This window comes from Trichomycterus rosablanca, chromosome 12 (assembly GCF_030014385.1).
Source record: "Trichomycterus rosablanca isolate fTriRos1 chromosome 12, fTriRos1.hap1, whole genome shotgun sequence".
NCBI lineage: Eukaryota > Metazoa > Chordata > Actinopteri > Siluriformes > Trichomycteridae > Trichomycterus > Trichomycterus rosablanca.
Genome location: NC_085999.1, coordinates 30,230,468 through 30,255,695, shown reverse-complemented (window position 1 = coordinate 30,255,695; position 25,228 = coordinate 30,230,468). Strand labels below are relative to the sequence as shown.

The 25,228-nt window shown below is 38.9% G+C and overlaps 1 protein-coding gene across 1 annotated transcript in view; it reads left to right on the top strand.

The window, feature by feature from the left end:
• LOC134324031 (glutamate receptor ionotropic, delta-1-like) overlaps positions 1 to 25,228 on the top strand; it is a 235,094-nt gene that overhangs the window by 167,452 nt on the left and 42,414 nt on the right. Inside the window, exons 3-5 of the mRNA XM_063005682.1 lie at positions 14,253 to 14,537; positions 17,847 to 18,052; positions 24,510 to 24,563. Of these exons, the coding sequence (XP_062861752.1) occupies positions 14,253 to 14,537; positions 17,847 to 18,052; positions 24,510 to 24,563 (545 nt within the window). The remainder of the gene's footprint in view (positions 1 to 14,252; positions 14,538 to 17,846; positions 18,053 to 24,509; positions 24,564 to 25,228) is intronic.

Here is a 25,228-nt window from a genome sequence, read left to right as displayed (position 1 = left end):
GTTGAATGACCCAGTCATGCTTGAACTTCAGTTTACTAGACAATCTTTTTTAGAACACGTCTTTCAAAACATTCTACTGCAGGAACAGTCCACAGAATATTACCACAAAGGTCTTTGGGTCTTTGAGGGGTGCTTTGGCAAATGTCCATCTATGTTTAAATCATGAACACTGTTTGTTAATTTTGATTTTAACGTCACGTTTTACACTTTGGTTACATTCATGACAGGAACAGTAGTTACTCATTAAACAAGGTTCTTCAGTTCACAAGGTTATATCAAACACAGTCATGGACAATTTAGTGTCTCCAATTCAAGTTCTCTCCATTTGCAGATCTTTGCTCTTAATGATTATTAAAGTCTCAGAGCTTGTCGCTGTCCATACTGATGTGTTTTTATATATATTTTTTATTTTACTTATGAACATGGCATAGTGTGCTGCTGATTAGGGAGTTATAACTATAATGTTAATATTGTGATACTGTCCAGTATGTTATGATAGTTTAATACCAAAGTCAATTGGTTATCTGCCAGGATCTGTTATATTTACTAGTTATTTGTTATATACAAGTTATATACAAGTTATTTGTTACATTTGATACAGAAGATCCCAAATTCCATATATATAAAATCTATTTTAAAGCACATTAGTTGTGATAAATGAAGCAACATTTTAAATAAAATGAACAAAATTAGAGTTAAGAAACACACACAAACAAGTTGTTAAGGGGCAAAATAACACTTAAAATTTATAGGATATTTGAGCTATGCAGGTTTAAAGCTTTCTACAATAAGCAGGTGAATCGGTAAACGGTCAGGGTATCATGATTGGGTATAAAAGGAGGATCCATCAAAGACTCAGTTATTGCAAACTAAAACGGGTTGTGGCCTGCCGCTTTGTGGTAGACTTGGTTAAAGAATTGTCATTTAAAACATTAAAAAAGAACATTCTCAACACAAGATTGCAAATAATGTAGGTGTTTTACCATCTACTGTGCATAATAGTGTAGAAAAACTATTGAATATGCATCACCTTAGAGCCAACAGATAAAACTACATGAGAAACTGTCATCCAACTGTGACTAATATAGCCTGTACTAGGGAGTACTTCAGAAAAACGTTTTCACTTAACCAGTCTACCACTGCATCAAGAAATGCAATCTGAAACTGAATAATGCAAAGAGAAAGCCATACATCGATTCTATGCAAGAATGTCGCCAAGTTCTCTGGGCCTGAGCTTTTTTCAAACAGACCAAAAGTGAGTGGAAATGTGCTGTGGTCAGATGAGTCTATATTTCAGGACTTGTTTAGAAGTTGACTGACCACAAAAAAGGTTGAATTATTAACAAGCAAATTACAGATTCTGTTTTTTATTATTGCACTTTATATAAAATGTCCTGTACTTTTTTAGAAATTGGGTTTGTGTATAAATCAAATAATTAAATATTTCTCTGTTTTTTTTGTATTGATATACCTGGAAATTTGCCACCTATGTAAGCTAGCTAATGAAGTGATTAGGGCAAGTTAAAAAAAGAAAAGGAATGAAGGCTGTCATTGAGTGTGCTTTATATTCTTTTTCATTATTTGAGTTCAAAGCATCTAAGCACTTTTGATTTCATGCACATATGCTAATATTTACACAAAGGAACTCTTCTGAGCTTGTGCTAATTTACTTCAACAACCCTTTATAATTAGTTTAACAAGAAAAATAGAATGGTTATTGTTTCTCTCTGTAGTGTACTCTACTCTGTGACATTTAGTCCTTGGACATTCATTTACATATTACCCAATTCATCTTGTTTTGTTAAACACCCAGAATTCTTCATCTCTGTGGTGATAAATATGAATAACATTAATGACAATTGTGAAGAGATGGGAGATACCGGTGCAGGGGCTGTTACTGTTTCAAAAGAACAACGATTCCAAAAATCAGACAGCAGTGATTTGCAAATCCTTTTCACCTTTATTCAAATTAAAAACGAAACAAATACAATGTATTTAATGATAAAGGACTTTAATTGGTCTAGTTCTGAAAGTAAAATCTGACCATTGTGTTTAACACTTCAGCCGCTCTCTATTTCAGGGTCTCCGTTGTCATGGGAAACAGGTCTGGACTTCAGGCAGGTCAGTGAGAGTCACTGACTATTGAACTTTGGTGACAATCAGGATGGTCTATTTCTTCTGTGACTCAGAGAACACAACATCCATTATTTTCTGAAACCTTTTGTAAGGTGTGTCTCTGGATGTTGACATATGACTTATGCTTGTGTTGTGGAGTGTTGCTGTGGAGTCTCTTTGCAGTGACAAACTGGGTTTACTGATAAATAAACGAGTTTTCTAATGTATTCAAAAAACTCTTTTTAATGCAGTGCTGACTGAGACTTATTTTTGTTCAGAAATGACTAAGCTTTTTTAAATTCTCCTTTTTAAACCAATAATGATTGCATTGCCTGTGCACCTGTGAAAAGAATATTTAAGATCATATTGCAAACGTCTGAGACTTTCATTGCCCTGTCACTACTTTTAAAATACCTTACAGGCATCAAATTAGGTATTATTGTACATTTGCAAATGTTATCGAAATCTGCTTGGCAGGGTAAAATGTTTCATCTCGTCTTTCTGTTGTTCTTAAACATCTTTACCTACTGTCCTAATTTTTTTGGAAACTGGGCTTCTAAGTGTAAGATAATAAAGAAACTATAGATGCCTCAGTCCCCATTAGTGCACTGTAAAGGGAATGAATGAAGTTTGTTGGTTTATTAGGATTTTAACGTCATGTTTTACACTTCGGTTACATTCATGACAGGAACGGTAGTTACTCATTACACAAGGTTCATCAGTTCACAGGTTATATCAAACACAGTCATGGACAATTTAGTATCTCCAATTCACCTCACTTGCATGTCTTTGGACTGTGGGAGTAAACCGGAGCACCCGGAGAAAACCCACACGGAGAGAACATGCAAAAGGACCGCCCCACCTGGGGATCGGACCCAGGACCTTTTTTGCTGTGAGGCGACAGTGCTACCCACTTAGCCACCGTGCCGAATGAATAAAGTAATTACACTCATAAGGGAAAACCTTCACAATAATGATCCACATCACGCTGCTGGTAAATTTCTAGCTCATGGCTGAATGTGAGTCTTGTCTATTGTGAAGATATTATGGTCTGGTGAGAATAGCAACAGGGGTGGGAAACAGAGACTCCATTAAGTGTTTATAAGAGTTTAACTCAGAGGAATTGTGTAATTATAATTACTTTGTTTTGTAATATCCTACGCAAAATACTGATGGTTTTCACAGACCTGTAAACAAAAAACTCTGGTTGTGAGGAGAGTAAAATATGAGCAAGGTGACCTTTTTTGGGGGTATAAGGTTAAAAACAAGAGAAATCTGAGAAGACACATCTCTCATCTCATCATCTCATCTCATCATTAATGTAAATGTAAATCAAATACATTTTACATCAAATAAAGTCCAAACAACAAAGCATCAATCTTTTTTTAATACATTAATTATGAGTGCATCGTACTGTGGTTTCATTGATTACAGGTTCACTGGGGCAAAATTACAGTTTAATTGTTACAATAGTACTGGCAGGGCTTATGGCTAATTAAGGATTGTTATGGCTACATTGTTGGGCCTGAACCTGTGATCTAATGGGTTGCAATGGCATTAAGGCGGGAACTGTTTTAATTAGGTACAAGTGCAGGAGCTGTAGCCTGCTTACAGAGACAGAACCCCTTGTTCATTCAGATAGTCACATTAGAACTGAGAATTGCCATCTAACTGCTTAAAGCACCTTTGGGGAGGAAAGTGTTTATTCAGTGGTTAAAGGTGTCTGTGGTTGGAGGAGTGAAATGTGGTCTTATTGCTTACAGTGGCTTTTGGGGATAGAAACTGTTGGCTGATAGCTTACAGCTGTATTTGCTACAGGAACCAGTGTTTAATTGGTTACAGTAAGGGGGTAAAAACTGTGGTAATAGTGGTTACTGTGGGGTTATAGATAGAAACTGTGTTATGCCTATGGGCTCAGGAATACTATGACAAACGATTGTCAATAATTAGATTAGATTAGATTAGATTCAACTTTATTGTCATTACACATGTACAAGTACAATGCAACGAAATGCAGTTTAGCATCTAACTGAAATAAACTCTATTTCTCGCTGCATCCACAATGCAAGTTAAGAAGACTATGCACATGGAAAACCATGAAAATGTCAACAACTTGCAGAAATGCTTCAGTTTTTTCTGTGCTCAAGATGGATTGGGCTGATGCACAGTATGAACATGTATTTTGACTGGTCGAGTTAATGGACTGAAGAAGAGAAAGGCATTCAGGATGTTACCATAGTAAAGCTTAAAACTAGAGGCTTTCATGTTAAATGGGTTTATTAGTGCCCATGGCATAAGTTGCAGGTTAATGAGGGGGCCATTATAACTGAGAGATACTCTCACCAAGCACTGGAAGAACACCTACACCGATCAGCCATAACATTAAAACCATCTCCTTGTTTCTACACACATTGTCCATTTTATCGGTTTCACTTACCATATAGAAGCACTTTGTAGTTCTACAATTACTGACTGTAGTCCATCTGTTTTTCTGCATGCTTTGTTAGCCCCATTATTTAGGTGGTGGATCATTCTCAGCACTGCAGTGACACTGACATGGTGGTGGTGTGTTAGTGTGTGTCGTGCTGGTATCAGTGGATCAGACACAGCAATACTGCTGGAGTTTTTAAACACGTCACTGTCACTGCTGGACTGAGAATAATCCACCAACCAAAAATATCCAGCCAACAGCACCCCGTGGGCAGCATCCTGTGACCACTGATGAAGGTCTAGAAGACGAACAACTCAAACAGCAGCAATAGATGAGCGATTGTCTCTGACTTTACATCTACAAGGTGAACCTACTAGGTAGATGTGTCTAATAGAGTGGACAGTAAGTGGACACAGTATTTAAAAACTCCAGCAGCACTGCTTTGTCTGATCCACTCATACCAGCACAATACACACTAACACACCACCACCATGTCAGTTTCACTGCAGTGCTGAGTATGATCCACCACCTAAATAATACCTACTCTGTGGGGGTCCTGACCATTGAAGAACAGGGTGAAAGCAGGCTAAAAAAGTATGCAGAGAAACAGATGGACTACAGTCAGTAATTGTAGAACTACAAAGTGCTTCTATATGGTAAGTGGAGCTGATAAAATTACACGAAGTTACACTTACAGTATCATATAGAGGAACTTCATACTCTGGGTATACAATTACTGACTGTATCTGTTGCTATGTACACTTTGTCACCATCTTTACACTGGTTCTCTTGCTTTTAGTTGTACAAGGTGGAAAGACAGGTAAACTATGTTGATTCTAGGACCCCCCATTTCCGCCCTTCTTTTGTTGGTTCCAGACAAAATTATGATTATGGGGCCAGAACAGCACCAGTGATTTGTGATTTTGCAGTGGAAAAGCACCGAACTGTTTAAGATTTGGCACCAGCACGGGTACCATACAAGTGGAAAAGTGCAATCAGTGAACAAAGCTCCATATATTGGTCTTCTGATAGCGTAGTCTCTTTTGGTTAATTAGTAACAGGCCAACTCATTTAAATATACAGTGAAATTGACAATGAATATATCATCCACAATTAGTCTGTATTATTAGGCCAGATTAGTTCAGTTGTGTAATTACCCGTCCAGTATAATTAAGTAATAATTTACATGCTTTGTCACACTTTCATTTATTAAAATTCAATAAGCTTAAGTTTTACTGTAAAAACTTGTGAACTAAAGGAAAATATCAAGGGCTCATGTTAGAATGATTTAATATATGTATCTGTTCACAATAACTCAGGTATCATTGGTGTTGAATTGGAAAAGTTGTATCAAGGAATTAATACCAATTATTGTTTGTTTATTAAGATTTTAACATCATGTTTTACACTTTTGGTTACATTCATGACAGGACAGGTAGTTACTCATTACACAAGGTTTATCAGTTCACAAGGTTATGTCAAATACTGTCTTGGACAATTTAGTGTCTCCAATTCACCTCACTTGCATGTCTTTGGACTGTGGGAGGAAACCGGAGTATCCAGAGGAAACTCCACACAGAAAAGACCCAGCTCGCCCCACCTGGGAATCGAACCCAGGACCTTCTTGCTGTGAGGCGACAGTGCTACCCACTTAGCCACCGTGCCACCCTTAATACCAATTACTACTACTGATACTGATACTGATACTATTATTATATAGTATTATTATTATGAATATAATTATTATTATTATCATGTTCCAGTCATTTTTCCTTTAGATGTGTTACTAATGAACACAAACCCATCACTAATTAACATAAGGAAATTGAATCCAATGCTGCAGTAACACTTCTAGTAAAACCACTTTTAGTGCATCTTTGTTTAGCAGGTATTGTGCTTTATTTCTGCTGTGTTTGTAAAATGCGAGTGACTCACTCAGTAATGGTCGTGCTGAAAAAGCGGTGTGTTTGGTTATCTGAGCTTCTGCAAACACTCACATTTGCTGATGGAGACATTTAATAAAAAATAGCAGAAAGTGCACAAAGTGGCTTTCATTAGACGAAAAAACATCACACTCGTGTTTTAAAAACAATATAAACAACTGTTGTATCAGGTTTATTTTTGAGTAAATGTATAGTAAGGGAAAACAAGAATTTAACCGCTGTTGTTTTTATTTAATATAGTTTTAGTGCGTACAGCGATGAGCTAAAACAGGTGTACCATCCCTCAGAATGTACATGGCATTTTCTCTTTCATAACAGTTGTGAATGTCACGTTTAGAATATATATTTAATGTTGGGCTGATGGTAGTTACTCAGAGTTCATGTGTTGAATGCAGCGGCATGATGATTTAGATGACTTTAATAAGAGCCACACTGTGGTAGGAATCCACTGGTCCAATAAGGGACAAGTCACAAACCGCTGACAGTTTGCTGGGCAGCCAAGACTCATCAATACATGAAGGACATGAAGGCTTGGCATCTGGTGGTACAGACCAACAGAAGAGCTACTCTGGCTCAAATTGCAGGTAATTTAATAGTAGTGATGAGGTGAAGGTCATACAATACAGTGCATCACACCCTTCTATGTACGGAGCTGTGTAGTCACATGCAGACCAGTCAAGGTGGTTCAATTTAGAAAGAGTTCTGGTAAACCAAGAAATTGCCTAAAGCATAGAAAGTGGACTTTGCAATGCTCTGTACAATAGTTTAAGAACAGAGACTGAGGATGTATGGATAAGCATAACACTTTTAGATGGTTCCTAGAGTCTCCCTCTAATGAGTGGCAAGAGGTAAGGATACTTTTGGATCTGGAAAGCAGTCTCTAAAACTTAAATGTAGTAGTGCGTGACTTTGTACGTGATAGTCTCTGTGAGACTTTGTCTCTGGCAGGTAAAAACAAGAGGTCAGTGACTGGGCACATGTTGGAGGAGGCGTGTGATAGTTTGCGTCCTTCCTCGGTCAGGGTGGGGGTCTGCAGCAGTGGAGTAAGCTACAATCTGGGAAACAGACATGACTACATTGGGAAGGAAATCTTATTCCACTTCATATTCAACACAGATTTTACTAGACTCCTGTGCAGACGTGTCTGACTGTTCAAATATCAAATAGGCCCTGGAGACTCAAATTTCATTTTGCCTCAGACCTTGTTTTAGGACATTGTTTTAGCATCCTTTAATTTAATGTGTTGGTGATTAACACTTGGGAAATGGGCACAAACCAGTGTAATGATTGGCAGGCAAATAATAATAAAAAATTCTGGAAGACAGACTGCAGAGATGGGTAAGGTGGCATGATATGAAAAACTTTTCAGAAGTAAGTTTCTTGTATATGAAGACAGACGTAAATAGGACAAATATACAGATGTAAATAGGGCAAATATTTAAACTTTTTATGTAACCTTATTTCTGCATTTATTCTGGTATATGTGTGTGCAGTTATTATTTTTGTCTTTTCCTTTATTTTACCCTACTCTGTACCCTGTTTAGTAGGTCAATACTGAGGTCAATGTGAGTGTCCAGGATGGGAGGGTAGGAGAGGATTTGTGTTGGAACACTAGGAAAAGATAAATGTTGTTCAACGAGTTCAAAATGTCAGCTCTGGTGTGCTAGCATATTTTACCTCTGCGCCACCCAAGCGCCGATTTTTCTTTCTATTTTTCTCCGATTTTTTCCTCAATTTTCTCCCCTAATCTAGTCGTATCCAATTACCCTGATTGCATTACGCTACCCCTCTATCAATACAACCCTCCATTGCTGACTGGGGAGCTTCGCAACTGACATACGCACCCTACGACACGTGTGCAGTACCGACTTCATCTTTTCATCTGCACAAGGCGAGTTCATATGAGGATCAGCCTTGTGCACAGAGAGCCACACCCTGACCACATTATTTCCTAACTCTGCGCAGACGCCATCATTCAGCCAGCAGAGGTCTAATTGCACTAGTTATGAGGAAACCTTGTCCAGCTCATCCGGCCATAGTTGTTCATGCAGCCCCCCAGCCCATTCGATATGATGTATGCGAAATCCCAGCTCTGGTGTGCTAGCATATTTTATTTTACTGCTGCACCACCTGAGCAGCATGTTTCTTTCTATTTTTGACTGATGGAATGCTTCAGCTGCTCAGAAGTTTGGGCTGTCTGTTGTTGTATATAGTACTTCATAATGCTTTACACAATTTTAACGAGTGTCAGGGCTGAACTGCAGACAGGCCAGTCTAGCACCTGCATTCTCTTAATATTACTGGACTATTCACTCATTCATGATAACATTTTTATGTGATCATGACATCAATTCTTTAAGGTTTTTGTAACATTATACAGCATTCCTGTTCTTAATTTGTTTCTATCCCAACTATTATGAAAGTGGTGCAGTTATAAAATAAGAAACATAAAAATGTTTACAAAAATTAATAGTCAACAAATATATATATAAATTTCTACAGACGGTTTTGAAAACTTTCTTTTTTTTTATTCTTTTTTTGTTGTTTACTTTACTTTTAACATAGTACAACTCAGTGTACTGCTCTTAACCAAGTAAAGCGAGCACACATTTTAGCAGACGCTTTTATATAAAGCGACTTACAGTACTGTGACAGTATACAATCTGAGCAATTAAGCGTTAAGGGCCTTGCTCAAGGGCCCAACAGCAGCAACCTGGCAGTGGCTTGAACCAGTGACCTTAACCGCTAGGCTACAACTGTCCACAAACAAAACTTACTGTACTGGTTCATGTTGGGGATTTTTGTGCATTATGGTGATGAAATTAATCCGCCTATAAGTGATAATAAGAGAACTACTTTACCCACATAAATGATTCAGTGTTTTTTCTAATAGCTTTCTTGTAATGTATTATGCGGTTGTAGTGTTAGTGCAGGTTCACACACTTCTCATTTATTTCTGGTATAGATCAATTTCACTAAATATGTTCAATAATTAATGCCAGATAATTAGCAAATAGCTTCTTAAAAGATTCAAACAGCCTTCATTATATTAAGTGCAGAAACAAGTGTCCACATTATTAGATTAAAGAGATTCTGCCAGTTCATTGCCTTTATTATACACTGTATGGTTAGAAGTATGTGGACACCCCTCCTAATCATTGTAACCCATGTTAAGAGTCTTGTCCTTTTGTATTGCCGTCTTGGCCGGCAGAGTGAGTATGGAGGTGAAGATAATTGATGTGTCAGAACACTGTAAGCTTCAGGTGGAGGTTTTTTCTATATATCAGGCTTTCTTCCTTTCTCACTTGCCAGCTCCTTTGTCACCACACTTTATTCCTCTGAAGCTGTGATACTGGCTTGTTGTGGCATTTAGGACCCTGGGAGAGCGGATTGCCCCAAAGGCAGCATGACATTCTTTTTCCGGATTAGACCCTGCCAGTAAATCCATGTTAAGCACAGGGTGAGCCAGTTTCAACTATTCTGAAAATGGAGTTTGAATGTGAAAAATATTACAATTATGTGAGATGAGTAGATGAGGATTAATCACAGAGACCGAAACGTTGCCTGAAGAATGTTTTTCTCTTGTAGAAATGCTGCTGATTTTGTTTGTAGTTGTAATGTTAAGCTTTAAATACATCTGATTTACACGAAGATACATTAACCTCCCACTCTCACTGCCTACATGCTACTGATGATTAATCAGTTCTGTTCTGTCTGTTAGTGGATCACACATACAGACACACACTTGATGCAGATCTCAATATCATAATATCATTCAAACAATGCCAATGTCTTGTAAACCAGATGCAGTTTACCTATGTATTATACACTGATCAGTCAAAACATTAGGATCACTTGGCTGAATTGGCTTATATATGGGACATATCATCAAATTACTGGGCTTTACTATCTACAAAACACTAAGAGCAGCTGTGTTGTGTACCCACTGACAATGGTCTGAGGAGGGACAAGCCACGAGCCGCTAACAGGTTGTTGGGTGGCAGATGACATAAAGTTTATGTCAGAGTGTAGCAGATTATTGTAATACTGGTTGCATGAAATCCTTCTGTTTATGGGGCTGCGTAGTTGCAGACCAGTAAAGCACCTCCAATGTGCACACAGGTCATGGAACTAGACATCAGAGTAATGGAAGGTTTCCTTACATTGTTGGACTGCTCAGGTAGTTTTTCACAAAGTGGCTCATTTGGACCAATCATCGTTCACTACATTCCTGGTCTTATGCTTCAAACATTTTACAGAATTCCTGGTCTTATGCCTCAACAATTTTTACAGCATTCCTGGTCTTATGCTTCAAACATTTTACTGTATTCCTGGTCTTAAATTACAGCTTTTTTGGAATGTGTACAGATCATTAGTCTATATTCTTTACTATGATTGTGGCTTTCAACATTTACCTTTAAAAGATTACTTCTTTGCAAATGACGTCATTAGTTAATCTGGTAGTTATGTGCAGCAGTGGAAATCCAATACAAACAATTAAAAAGTGTTTACATGCAGCAAATACCCTGAGAAAGCTTTAAGCAGGGACAAGATATGAACGAAAACATTGCAACTGAGAAAAAATTATGCATCAATGGTAGGTAATGCATACATTTATCTCATTTTACTCTTGGTGAGATACCTCTGGTGAGGGTCACAGAGTGAATCACCTTGGTATATTAATAAAAACAGTCATAAAAAATATGATGATATATAGGAGTGTAACTTTTAGTACTAGTCTGCAGTCCTTCTGCAGTGTGGCAGTGTGGGGGTGGTACATGCAAAACAAAAATGCACAAATGCTCAGTAATGTTGCTCATTAGTCTGATTTTCTGTTCATAAAAAACACAATATGCTTTTCATCCTCGAATAACACAACTGATTACTTAACACAAAATGTGCTCATCTTCATTCTGACTGATAAAATTAATTTCCTTTTTGTAATTTCCTCAAACGTTTCTCGTCTTCTTTTTTTTGTACTATAGTGATTCACCTGCTTCTCTTAAGTGTTTTATTTAGGTGCTCGGTGATTTTATCACCTCTCCCGTCCGGCTGGAATTGAACACATTCCACTCTCTCACGAGGGAAATGCAGCTTTATAAGAGTGAAATAATGAGAGCAGATTTATCAGCGTTGTGCTGAATTACTGTCCCTCATCAGTTACATTTTTCATTGAGAAATATTTCCTTTAATCAGCCAGTCATGATTCACTTGTGTTTTAAAGTCTTAAGAGCTTAATAATTCATTATTTTCTCTCTCTCTGTGCGGCAATAATTCACTTTTAAATATTAAACACTGACTTTAGCACCCTAATCCATGCTTTACCTTTCTTTGTAAAGCGTTAAAAAGTATTCATGCCTTCAACTTTTTCCCCCCACATAAATGACTGTCACAGCCTGGATTTGTAAAAATTTAATGACTACTCTAACTTTTTAAATTAAAAACTACATTAAATTAAAATAAAATAAAAAAGTCAACAGTTCATGAGCACTTACACCCCCCTTCCCCCGGTTAATACTCGGATAACAGACTGAGCAGCTATTACATCTGTTTTTTTGCACATGACAGAACAGTTTGTGTTCATTCCTTTACAAGATTCTTTAGCATCTGTCATTGTTAGTTTAAATATGGGGTGTATAATATTTTAAACACACCCCATGTCCTTTGTTGCACTTTTCTTGCCACTTGTACCACCTCTTGTACCACCTCATCAAGAGTCTAGGTGCCTCAACCAGACAGCCAAGGTCACAATTGCACCGTGTTAATGAGACTGTGTTAATGAGACCTCCCCACTTCAGTGATGGCCAGTTGGGTTCATTTGGGTGCCTGGCCAGGTTGATAGCACCGTTTGGAGGTTGAGCTCTTGATCTCAGTGGTAAGCTAAATGCTACCGCTAATCTAAACTAAACACACATAAACAAGGCTAAACAGAAACTAGGCTAAAACAGGACTAAACAGAGCTAAACATGGCCAACAAAGGCAGGCAGGTAGACAGACAGACAGACAGACAGACAGACAGACAGACAGACAGACAGACAGACAGAGGCTAACAAGCAAACCAAACAGACAGAGGCAAAGGCAAACCAAACAGACAGAGTCCAAATCAAATTCAAAAGCACCAGAGCAAGGAGAAAACAGACAGGACAAAGGCAAAATAGTCTGCAAAATAGTCTCCAAACACTGCAGCTGGGGCTAATTAGCAGCGGGGACCAATCATATTAGGGGCGTTGGCTCTAACATGTGCTCCTGTGGAGGTGGGCAGTACTTCTTCTAGTACTTTTATTTATAAATTTTTTAATTAAAAATGTTTCACTGTTCTAAGTTCTACATTTGCAAGAAAATACCAAAAAGAAAAAATAGTCCTGCACAGCCCTATAAGCCATCACCTAACATTAAAGTCTTGTAGTATTACAATTTAACAGTTACATGCATTTAAAAGATTTTGGGATTTTAGCAGTTCCTGCAACTGACCTTTTCTGAGAATAAATAACTTAAACCCAAGCTTTTGGCACAACCCTAAATGCCTCTGCATGGCAGAATTAGTAGAGATTAACCAGATTTATATAGTCCATTTATTCTGAATGTACTGAATGTACCCAAAAGCTTTTTTTTTTAGCCTTTTCTTAGTCATTCTAAAACCATTGGTTTTTAATCTTTCTGTTTACTTTCTACAGTTCCACTGGCAGCAAAACAGCCCAGAGCAAAATAATACCACCACTACCTAGGATAGTGTAGGATGCACAGTGTTGTTGGGTTTAAATTAAATTTTAAAACAATGATGCTTACCTTGAAATCCATTCACACATCAGAAATGGAAGAAAACAGACATCAAGGCTCTTTTCTGTACCAACACACTGGTGGTGGAATAAACTTCCTCTGTCAGTTCGAACGGCTCAGTTTTATTCTGTCTCCAAATGACAACCTAGTTTTTTCCACAGTTTATATATTTTATATTTGGATATGTGTTTAGACAGTTGTCTGTTTACACAGGAGGCATCTCTGTAGGCTGGTCTGATAAGATCTGTGATGATAGTGTAGCATTAATACTGGTTTATACACCGACCAGGCATAACATTATGACCACTGAGAGGTGAAGTGAATAACACTGATTATCTCTTCATTTGAGCAAGTTTGACACAGGCCAAATTGTGATGGCTAGATGACTCGGTCAGAGCATCTCCAAAACTGCAGCTCTTGTGGGTTGTTCCCGGTCTGCAGTGGTTAGTATCTATCAAAAGTGGTCCAAGTAAGGAACAGTGGTAAACCGGCAACAGGGCCATGGGCAGTCAAGGCTCATTGATGCACGTGGGGAGTGAAGGCTGGCCAGTGCGGTCCAATCCAACAGACGAGCTACTGTAGCTCAGATTGCTGTAGAAGTTAATGCTGGTTCTGATAGAAAGGTGTCAGAATACACAGAGCATCACAGTTTGTTGCATATGGGGCAGCAAAAGGGGGGCAACACAATATCAGAAAGGTGGTCATAATGTTCCAACAGTAATCATCCAGTATGCAACCAAACCATGAACATTTTAATCCCACCTGTATAATTAATAATAAAGTCGTACTGATATTGGCCGAGGAAGGCCTGTCTCAGATGTTCAACTGGGTTGAGGTCAGGGCTCTTTTGTAAACTACAGGCGCTTCTCCACACCAGAATTGTCAAACCATGTATTTTTGAACCTTGCTTCTTGCACCCGGTAAAACTGTTAAATAAGGAACCCCATGTCTAAACACTACCTGTATGTTTGTCTGTCTGTTTGCAGCATGCGAGTTGATGAATCAGGGAATCTTGGCACTGGTATCGTCGACAGGTTGTGCGGCGGCACGGGCTCTGCAGTCTCTCACAGATGCAATGCACATCCCACATCTGTTTGTGCAGCGTGGAGTAAATGGAGCACCGCGTGCAGATTGTGTGTTCTGTACAAAAGCAGATGCAGAGACGTACACACTTGCCACTCGGCCACCTGTACGCATCGACAGTGTCCTGCTCACGCTCATCTCTGAACTGCACTGGCGAAGGTTCATCATTTTCTATGATGCTGAGTATGGTGAGTAACATCATTATCATAGTAACCACTCCTTATTGATAGTGGTTCAGTACTGTATGATCTGAGTGACTGTGAGCAGTATGGTGTGTTCTGATTGACTGAAAGCAATAATAAAAAAAATGAGCATGCATTTAGTGTCGGTGACAGGAATAACAACTCGTTAGGGAAACCAGGGTCAAAGTGGAAACTTCAACCTAACAGTTGATTAAGGGTGTCTAGTTTAATATGTACAATATGTTTGCATACAATTAAAGTCTATACATACTTTTAAAGGATTTAAATTCTAATTTCTGTTTTGATTGCTATTTTATTTGTCCTTTAGAACAAGTTATGTTAAGAACTCTGTTAGAGGCCACATATTGCGATTTGAACATGTAGGACATAATTTGGAAATATACACACTTGAGTTTTAAAAAGGCCAACAGTTTACACAAACCAAACCATGAAGAAACTGTTTGTTGTGAGAAGAGCTTTGGTCAGGTAGGTAAGAAAGAAGCCCAGTAGTCACTCCAACAGCGCTCTAAAGGTCTTGTGCAGAGATGGCAGCACCTGTTGGATGGGCAACCATTTCTGAAGCACTCTATAAACCAGGCCTTTAGGGAATGTTGGTAAGATGGAAGCCATTGTAAAAGACACACATCAGCCTACTTGGCCTTTGCTTAATGGCGTGTAAAGGATTTTGGTAATATGAGAAAGAAACTCCTCTTTTCCTCTTTTAGGGACAGCAGAACTGGTAAGAATTAATAGACTTGAACTTACCTTTCAACACAACAATGACTGACCGAAAGCACAGCCGAAACAGAACTACACTGACTTTGGGTCAAGTCTGTAAATGTACTTGATTGGTCCACCTACAGCGACATCTGTGTGGAGACGGGCATCACAAATACATACCATCCAATCTGACAGAGCTCGAGAAAATCTGACATGTGATAGAATGGGATAAACGGCCTAAATTCAAACCAGATCAGTTCTACATAAGGCCTATTACTGATCAGTAACCAACAAAAACAGAAGAACTGCTATAAAATACAACAAATGCTGTCTGCTGACAAAAAATAAACATCATGACCAGCATAAAAACAACAAATGCTGTTTGGTAACCAGAGAAACAAAGATGTTCAGTTTTAAGAACAACAAATGCTGGTCATATGATATTTTTTGCTGGCATTTATTTTTAACTAATATTTGATTGTCACCATTTAATATTTGCTGTGTTTTAAACACAAAACTAGCACTGCCCAGCTTCTTCCAACACATTGCCAGAAAAAAACAACTAAAAGGCCCTAAAATAGTTCTCTAAAAGATGTCATGGTTGGTTGCACAAAGGTCATTGCTGCTCACACTGAGGAGGTCATTGCTGTTTTTACTCGTTGTACTGTGGTCATCACTGTTTTTCCTGATGCCACTGAGGTCGTCGTTGCTCTTCCTGATGGTAAAAAGGATGTCACACTTTCTTTCTCCGTCAAGGATTTTGTTTCTCTTCCTGCCACTGAGGGCATTACAAAAACATCCTAAGGAGGATGTAGCTCTTCTCTCAGCCTCAAACCGGGAACACTTTGCTTCCTTCAGCCGAGTTTGTCAACAACTAGAGTGTGGATTCTCTGATTTTTAATCAATCTGTCCAGATCTCCAGGATGAGTTTGCTAACCTGCTGGCATGAACTGTCTGCTGCCTGTCTGCCTGACCTGCTGGCGTGGAACTTTTTTGGACCATCTGCTGTATGTCCAGAATTTAACTTGAGTTTGTTGATCTTCTGGCATGCAGGTTTCCTGACCACCCTGCTACCTGTCTTGGTTCACTTGTTAATTTGGCTTGACATGTGTCCATATGACCATTTCGCCAATGTCCTGACCTGCCTGAATTGGCTGTTGGTGTGCTGCATCCCAGCAGCCAAGTGGGAATTTCCGTGCCACCTCTCACCTGCAAGAGGGTGCCAAGAGGGTGTTGTCATGCTGCCTCTAACTTCAGAGTGATCAATGTAATTGGTTCCAGGTTCCAATTCTTTATCTGTTTCCTGCCTAGCTGTTTTGTAGTACTCCTTGTTTTGACCTGCATCAGATTATGTTCTACTGTGCCATCGACTTGGACAATGTGTTATCAGTTCTCCCTAAAAACCATGATGACTTCTGATTATTTGAACTTTTTTTTCTCTATTATCCACTGGATGCCACACTTACTGTGCCAGGGCATTTAGATAGACTTGTGAGACTTCAGAAAGACTGTTTTGAGGAATAATTTAAATTCTACCCCCTGCCCATTTTCAATTGTGCTTTTATGTCTTTTTATGTACTGTACCCCCCACTTATATGGTAAAACAGTACAACAGGTTTATTTATTAAACTATTTACTTAACCAGTCTTGTGGCAGCAGTGATTTATCTGTTGGCAGTCAAACATTTGAAAATACACCATTATAATCATGAAGTGTTTTAGGTACCATTGGCACTAAGGTCTGACCCAGATATTAGATGGATATCAGACAGCCATATTGCTGGGATTACAGGTTTAGCAAGCAAATATGAGAATCAGAAGCAATCAATCAATCAATGCCTCTTGTGATTAAAACTATTGAAGACTATAATACTCTTAAACAATGCTGGAGGGCGTTTAAAATATGTTTTTAAGAACCTAGAAATGGCATGGAAATATGAAGCACTCATTTGGTTTGATAGTCTACAGTCTCACACAGTAACAGCTCTGAGTAAACTGAAGATTTTATGCGAGGCAGCACTCTGCTCTTAGTGGGTCCTGGTGGGTTGGTAAGGACATGTCTGTGTAAAATGAAGTGTAAGCGTGGGTTGTCTGACACATTTGTTAGACACATCTGACCTTTTTTGATGACTTTATTATCCCACAATGTTTCTGACTTGTTCAATTTTGTGAAGCTGTTGGACAGGCAAACATCTCTACAGGCAAGATGGAAGCCAACGCAGAGTAAAAAGTATAAGGCAGGCCACTTTGAGTTTGCTAAATACCATGTAAAAGAATGTGAACAACAAGGTCCTCTGATCTGACCTTATTTGCTTACTTTATTATCCTTCAATGTTTCTGATTAGTTCATTTTTGAGGGAAGCTCTCATGTCTCTGTTCTGGTCTTAAGTGGGAAAATCTGGCTTCTGCACAGTGGTAATTAGTTCAACTAAAAATACTTTAGCTAATCACACATCATTATCCAAGATGTTTTTACTATTTAAATCAAAATTTAATTCAGGGGGCATTTTAGCAGTGCATGAGATCTTGCTGAAGTAGACGGTTTGAAATACCATCTACTATAAAAAACCTTGCTCTGTCTTTTTCCCTCTCTCAGATGTGGGTGGATTAAGGACATTTTTAGACCAGGCATCTCGCTCCGGGCTTGACGTTTCCCTACAGCAGGTTGAGAGAAATGTGTCAAAGGTTTTCCTCACACTCTTCAGCACGATGAAGACGGATGAGCTGAATCACTACAGGGACTCCCTAAGACGTGCTGTTCTGCTGCTGAGTCCCCGTGCTGCTCATGCCTTCATTAACCAGGTGTGTATTCACATGCAACACATCATAAAGTCAGCACAGGCGTACAACACACCTGTCACACGCCTCAGTAAACTAATGCATTTATTACATTCAAGGACAATTACAGCAGAGTCCACCAATTAGAATCCAGACACACCAGTCAGCCACAATTCAAATTGCTTGGACATAGTTTGGAAAGGCTCACAGGTGGGTCTACAATTTTTACACTGCACTGTCAAGATGAAAAACAAGCCATGAAGTCTAGGAAACTGTCTGTGGATTTCTGAGATTAAATTATGGCAGGGCAAAATCTGGGAAAGTGATAAAAATATCTTAGACTTTCAGTGTTTCCTGGCCCACAGGGGCTTCAGTAATTTTGAAATTGAAGAAGCTTGGCAGAACCTTCCTTGAGTTCTGCCGAACTGAGCATCCAAGCAAGAAAGGTCACTTTTGTCCACTAAATGTCCTGTTTGTTTGTTTGTTTATTAGGATTTTAACGTCATGTTTCACACTTTGGTTACATTCATGACAGGAACGGTAGTTACTCATTACACAAGGTTCATCAGTTCACACAAGGTTATATCGAACACAGTCATGGAAAATTTAGTATCTCCAATTAGCCTGACTGCATGTTAGCCTTTGGACTATGGGAGGAAACCGAAGCACCCGGAGTAAACCCACGCAGACACGGGGAGAACATGCAAACTCCACACAGAAAGGACCCGGACCGCCCCACCTGGGGATCGAACCCAGGACCTTCTTGCTGTGAGGCAACAGTGCCACCGTGCTGCCCAAATGTCCTGTACAGAGATCATAGAACCTGTTGGACAGACAAACTTCTCTACAGGCAAGGTGGAAGCCAATGCTGAGTAAAAAGCATAATACAGGCTGCTTGGATATTGCTAAATAGCATTTAAAAGTATGTGAGCAGCAAGATCCTCTAAACCAATGGGACAGAAATGTAACTGTTTAGGCTGAACAGCGAGTACTGTGTCAGGTGAAAACATGCAGTGCACATCACCTGGCTGTAGTGAAATGGTGCTGACAGCATCATCTATATATCTATCTATCTATGCTATCAGAGTGCTTTTTGGTGGGATAAATTAGAGGACAGATCAATGCAAAATGGAGGAACATCCTTAAAGAAAGCTTTCTCCAGAAAACACAGAAAGTTAGACTGGGAAGACAATTCTAAGTCTGGGTAAAGTCCATGGGGCCAGCCTACTCCTACACCTAAACCCCATTGAACATCTGTGGAGAGACCTGATGGCAAATTCAAGTGTGCAAAGCTTGTAGCAATATGTTTAAGAGTAGTTGCCACTTTAACTGCTGCCAAAGGGGCTTCTACAACGTATCAAAGGCTCTGAATACTTAAATCTCTAAAACGTATTTTTACTTCATCATTATGAGCGATTTATTGTAGAATAATGAGTCAAAATGGAAATATATCCATTTAAATGGGTCTGAATACTTTTTGAATCTGGTATGTGTGTGTGAATGTGTGCCTTTTTAGAACATAATTTTAATTCCAACTGGCGCAACTTTGTCCAAGGCTGTGCAGAAAACGATTTTATCTTTTAAGTTGCCTGTTTGAGCTGTTCAAGATCTGATGGTGATATTATCACTCATTTCCGGCAGGCTTGCAATAACCGCAGCTGCTGTAGCAGACGTTGTAGTGATATGATAGCGAGGTGGTATCGGTACTGATATTATCAGTTACACATAGTTCATATAACAAAAGATCGAGAAAAGATCTACCTTTTGTGGTAGAATAACAAGGTTGTATATGTCAATGCTAACGTTAATATTAAATCAGTTGTATGGGTTCAGTAGTGGTTACACATCCTGGTCCTTCACATCCTGAGTGATACCTGTACATTCTAGATAGACTTAATTAGAATTACTGAATTGATTGTGTTCACTTTAATAGTGAATAAAAGTCAAAAAGCAGCAATAAAAAGCAGTAATGCATCCACAATCATTAAGGGCTAAAACTTATCAGGTCTAGTGCATTTGGACAAGTTATCTGTATTTATTTCATTTACAGTTGCATTTGTAGCCATAAGTGATCGAATGTTAAGTAATTCTAGTTTAATCTAGTTATTATTATTATTTTATCAGGATCATTTATGGATCATATCAGTTAATGCTGATAAGGTAATAAAAACAGACTTTTAAGGTAGATTTTGTTTGTTTTAACAAATGATGTGTGGAACATATGTGGTCTTAATAGATTAGGACCTACTGTAAATACCAGCTATTCTACAAGAAATGAGAGCAAGCCTTGCATTATCATTGGACAGTATCTTGCTTAAAAAGACCAGGCCTTCCCTGTAAAACATACCAGAACATTTTTAAAGTACGTACGTACAGGTACATTGCAGAAGGTAGGCAAATGTGCCAGATTATAATGAAACCACATTTAAAATTGTTTTGTAATGGCCAAATTTGGCTAAAATAAAGGTTTTGGAATTTTTGAATGGTCATGCAGACATCCCAAGTTGCAAAAACTCATTTCAGGGAGGTACCCCCGGACCTCGACCTCGACCCCCCCAAGCCCAAAAAAAAAAAAAAAAGCTAAAAAACCTCTCGCACACACCAAAGGATATGGGTGATAACAGAACTTTTAGGAGCTGCTAACTGAGCTACTAAGCTAACTGTTCGCGTCACAAACACATTAATGTGTACTACATAGTGCACTAGCTAGTGTGAAAGATAATAGATTTATGTTCCCTACATAGTGCACTAGATTGTATATTAGAATTTATGTTCCTTACTTAGTGCACTAGATAGTATTTTAGATATGAATTTATGTTCCCTACACAGTGCCCCAGATTGTATATCAGATAACGGATTTAATACGCAATTGGGGAAAAAAGTCTGTGTCGCCTGCGTGCACTGTGTGTGTGCACGCTCTTGGCCGCTCATTCTAGATTCCAGGAGATTTTATCTGACTTGCGGGCATCAGGGAGCTGCTCTGTATATGCGGGAGACTCCTGAAACTTCCGGGAGACTTGGGATGTCTGGGTCATGTCCTAAATCATAGTAATATTATAATGTAGATTGTACTGATAAAGTCAAGTCTGTGGAAAAAAAAAAAAACAACAATTTTGGTAGAACTTTACCATTTCTATCAATTCGGGTAGTTTTTGGACAAAGATGTACAATGTACTCTTGACTTTGTAAGTGCAGTGATCTTGTATACTGGTTCAGTGTATAGTAGCCTAACAAAGCGGGTGAGCAGAGCAGTTCTCTGGAGTACAGAGGAGGAATAAAGACTTCATGTAAAAATTATTGGTTTGGTGAAGTCTTACCTTATTGCATGGAATTTGTTTTGCTCTTAGTTTATATTGACTGTAAATATTTCCTAATATCAGCCAGAGCCACCAGTATACCCACATCCCCCATCACATTAAAGGAAAAAAAACAGTAGAATTCGAATCAACATAAACGAACGTTTGGGACACAGTCTGGGTTTAATCTCGGTGCCTCTCAGGCTGGAGAGCAGATTAGAAAGGTGACGAGTGGAGAGCTCTCATGGTTCAGTTCAGCATTTGATTTCTGATACATTTGGGGGTAGACAGGAATATTGTTACCATAGTAACCACATTTTATTTGGCTTAACAAGGTCTCTATGTGAATTAGCCAGGGCTCTGTATGTGTGTGTGTGCTCCACTCACCCTGAGCACTCCATTAGTTGAGATACTGTTAGTAATTAGGGTTCTGAACACGCAGTGCGGTAACCCTATTGTAATCAGGTTTTTTTTTTTCTTTTTCTTTTTTTTCATTAAAACTGTGCAGACCATATTCTGCATGCTCCCAAAACTTAGAACACTCCCAAAACTTAGGGACAGAAAGTCGATAAATCAGCTGTTTTTGAGTAAGTGATTTATTTTATTAGGATTTTAACATCATGTTTTACACACTTTGGTTACATTCATGACAGGGCAGGTAGTTACTGGTTATACAAGATTCATCAATTCAAGTTTTTAATGTCAAACACAGTCATGGACAATTTTGTATCACCGCTCCAGCTGGGAATCGAACTCATAAACCTCTGGCTCTGAGGCGACAGTTCTACTGACTGAGCCACTGTGTGCCCTTTTTAGTAATTAAGTAATTTGGTGTTCTTAAACTGTGGGTTAATATGCTGATTTCATGCCTTGTTTCATTAACATTAATGGCCTCTATTTGCTAATCAGTATACAGTACGGGTTTGATAGGTTTAATATTGACTTAACATCACAAAACTTAAGTGGTATATCCATGTGTAGGCCATCTATTAATTTATGTAAATATTTAAATTGACAGGTATATGTCTTAGTTTGCACAGTATAATGACTTTATGCATTAATTAACCTAAACACGTGTATTTATAACATGCATCACATGAAACATTCTGCAGTGTCTGAAGGTAAACAATTATTAAAAAACATTTATTTTTCCACATCATACTGCGGCAGCATGCTAATTAATCAGAGTGAGCATTGCTTTACCAGCTGGCTAAAGAGTAAAGCAGCCAAGTCAATTTTGATTTGATCGTCTCTGCCTCTAAATGGTAATTCAACACTAAACGTAATGTTAACAAGGTAAACTAGAGCTGCGAGCCACACATTTTCCAACCATTAAACATTGCAGCTATGTTCACATCCAATTCCCCACCACATAAAATAAGAATGATTCCAGGTGGCCACAGTGCTGGTGTTTTTTCTTCAGTCCCTTGGTTCTACGGATCAAAAAGCTTTCTCTTATTAATACACGCTTATTACACTGTCACACACAGATTTATTCATTTACATTGATACAGACATTTATACAAAAAAAAACACACACCACATGCACACTTCCTTACTTAAAAACTAAACTATAAACTGGAGAGTTGTCCACATACTTTTGTCATTATAGTGTTTGGTCTATTGGTATGATAGGGAGTGTCCAGAAATGAAATCAAAATATGGTAAAAACAAGTCATAGAGATCCAATCATAGTAAAGCATAAAACAGTTTATTAGATTAGAATTGGTTGTTGTTGTTTATATATATATATACGTATATACAGGGGTTGGACAAAATAACTGAAACACCTGGTTTTAGACCACAATAATTTATTAGTATGGTGTAGGGCCTCCTTTTGCGGCCAATACAGCATCAATTCGTCTTGGAAATAACATATACAAGTCCTGCACAGTGGTCAGAGGGATTTTAAGTCATTCTTCTTGCAGGATAGTGGCCAGGTCACTACGTGATGCTGGTGGAGGAAAACGTTTCCTGACTCGCTTCTCCAAAACACCCCAAAGTGGCTCAATAATATTTAGATCTGGTGACTGTGCAGGCCATGGGAGATGTTCAACTTCACTTTCATGTTCATCAAACCAATCTTTCACCAGTCTTGCTGTGTGTTTTGGTGCATTGTCATCCTGATACACGGCACCGCCATTGGATGCACATGGTCCTCCAGAATGGTTCGGTAGTCCTTGGCAGTGACGCGCCCATCTAGCACAAGTATTGAGCCAAGGGAATGCCATGATATGGCAGCCCAAACCATCACTGATCCACCCCCATGCTTCACTCTGGGCATGCAACAGTCTGGGTGGTACGCTTCTTTGGGGCTTCTCCACACCGTAACTCTCCCGGATGTGGGGAAAACAGTAAAGGTGGACTCATCAGAGAACAATACATGTTTCACATTGTCCACAGCCCAAGATTTGCGCTCCTTGCACCATTGAAACCGACGTTTGGCATTGGCACGAGTGACCAAAGGTTTGGCTATAGCAGCCCGGCCGTGTATATTGACCCTGTGGAGCTCCCGACGGACAGTTCTGGTGGAAACAGGAGAGTCGAGGTGCACATTTAATTCTGCCGTGATTTGGGCAGCCGTGGTTTTATGTTTTTTGGATACAATCCTGGTTAGCACCCGAACATCCCTTTCAGACAGCTTCCTCTTGCGTCCACAGTTAATCCTGTTGGATGTGGTTTGTCCTTCTTGGTGGTATGCTGACATTACCCTGGATACCGTGGCTCTTGATACATCACAAAGACTTGCTGTCTTGGTCACAGATGCGCCAGCAAGACGTGCACCAACAATTTGTCCTCTTTTGAACTCTGGTATGTCACCCATAATGTTGTGTGCATTGCAATATTTTGAGCAAAACTGTGCTCTTACCCTGCTAATTGAACCTTCACACTCTGCTCTTACTGGTGCAATGTGCAATTAATGAAGATTGGCCACCAGACTGGTCCAATTTAGCCATGAAACCTCCCACACTAAAATGACAGGTGTTTCAGTTATTTTGTCCAACCCCTGTATATATATATATATATATATATATATGTGTGTGTGTGTGTGTGTCTGTGTGTTATGGGTGTGTATTTATGAAAATGTTGTCACTTTTCCTCTCAGCAACCGTCCCCAATATGTTTATCCTTCCTTTTTATTTCTTTCTTTCCTTCCTTCCTTGCTTCCCTTCTTTTTTCTCTAGGCTGTGGAGACGAACCTTGCGTCCAAAGACTGTCACTGGATTTATGCAAATGAGGTAACCACACATACTCACTAAATACTGACACAGTACAGTGTTCATCTGATACAATACTAACACTACTGACCTAGACAGTACCGACACATTACTGACTTGCCGTGGGCACATTACAGAGGGCTTGTCTGTACTGATACACTGATACACTAATGAGATACTACTCACACACTACTGACAGTGAGTTTATCTGTACTGACACACTATAAAACTTGCCACAGTACTGACACGTAGACACTTTTACATTTTCAGCATTTAGCAGACACTTTCAGTACTGTGACAGTATATTGTCTAAGCAATTGAGAGTTAAGGGCCTTGCTCAAGGGCCCAACAGTGACAACCTGGCAGTGATGGGTCTTAAACCAGCGACCTTTTGATTACTAGTTCAGTACCTTAACCACTAGGCTACAACTGCCTACCTGCCTACCTTATGTCATTACTGACATATAAGTACATTATTATTATTCGTTTGGCTTAAATGACACATCACTGACTCACTGATGGTACATGATGGGCACACTACTGACAGTGAGTTTATCTGTACTGACACACTACAAAACAGCTGCCACAGTACTGACATGTACGCTCATTACTGACCTTACTGACACACTCCTACATTATAGTACATTATTCTTATTTGATTGCCATAAATTACACATCACTGATTC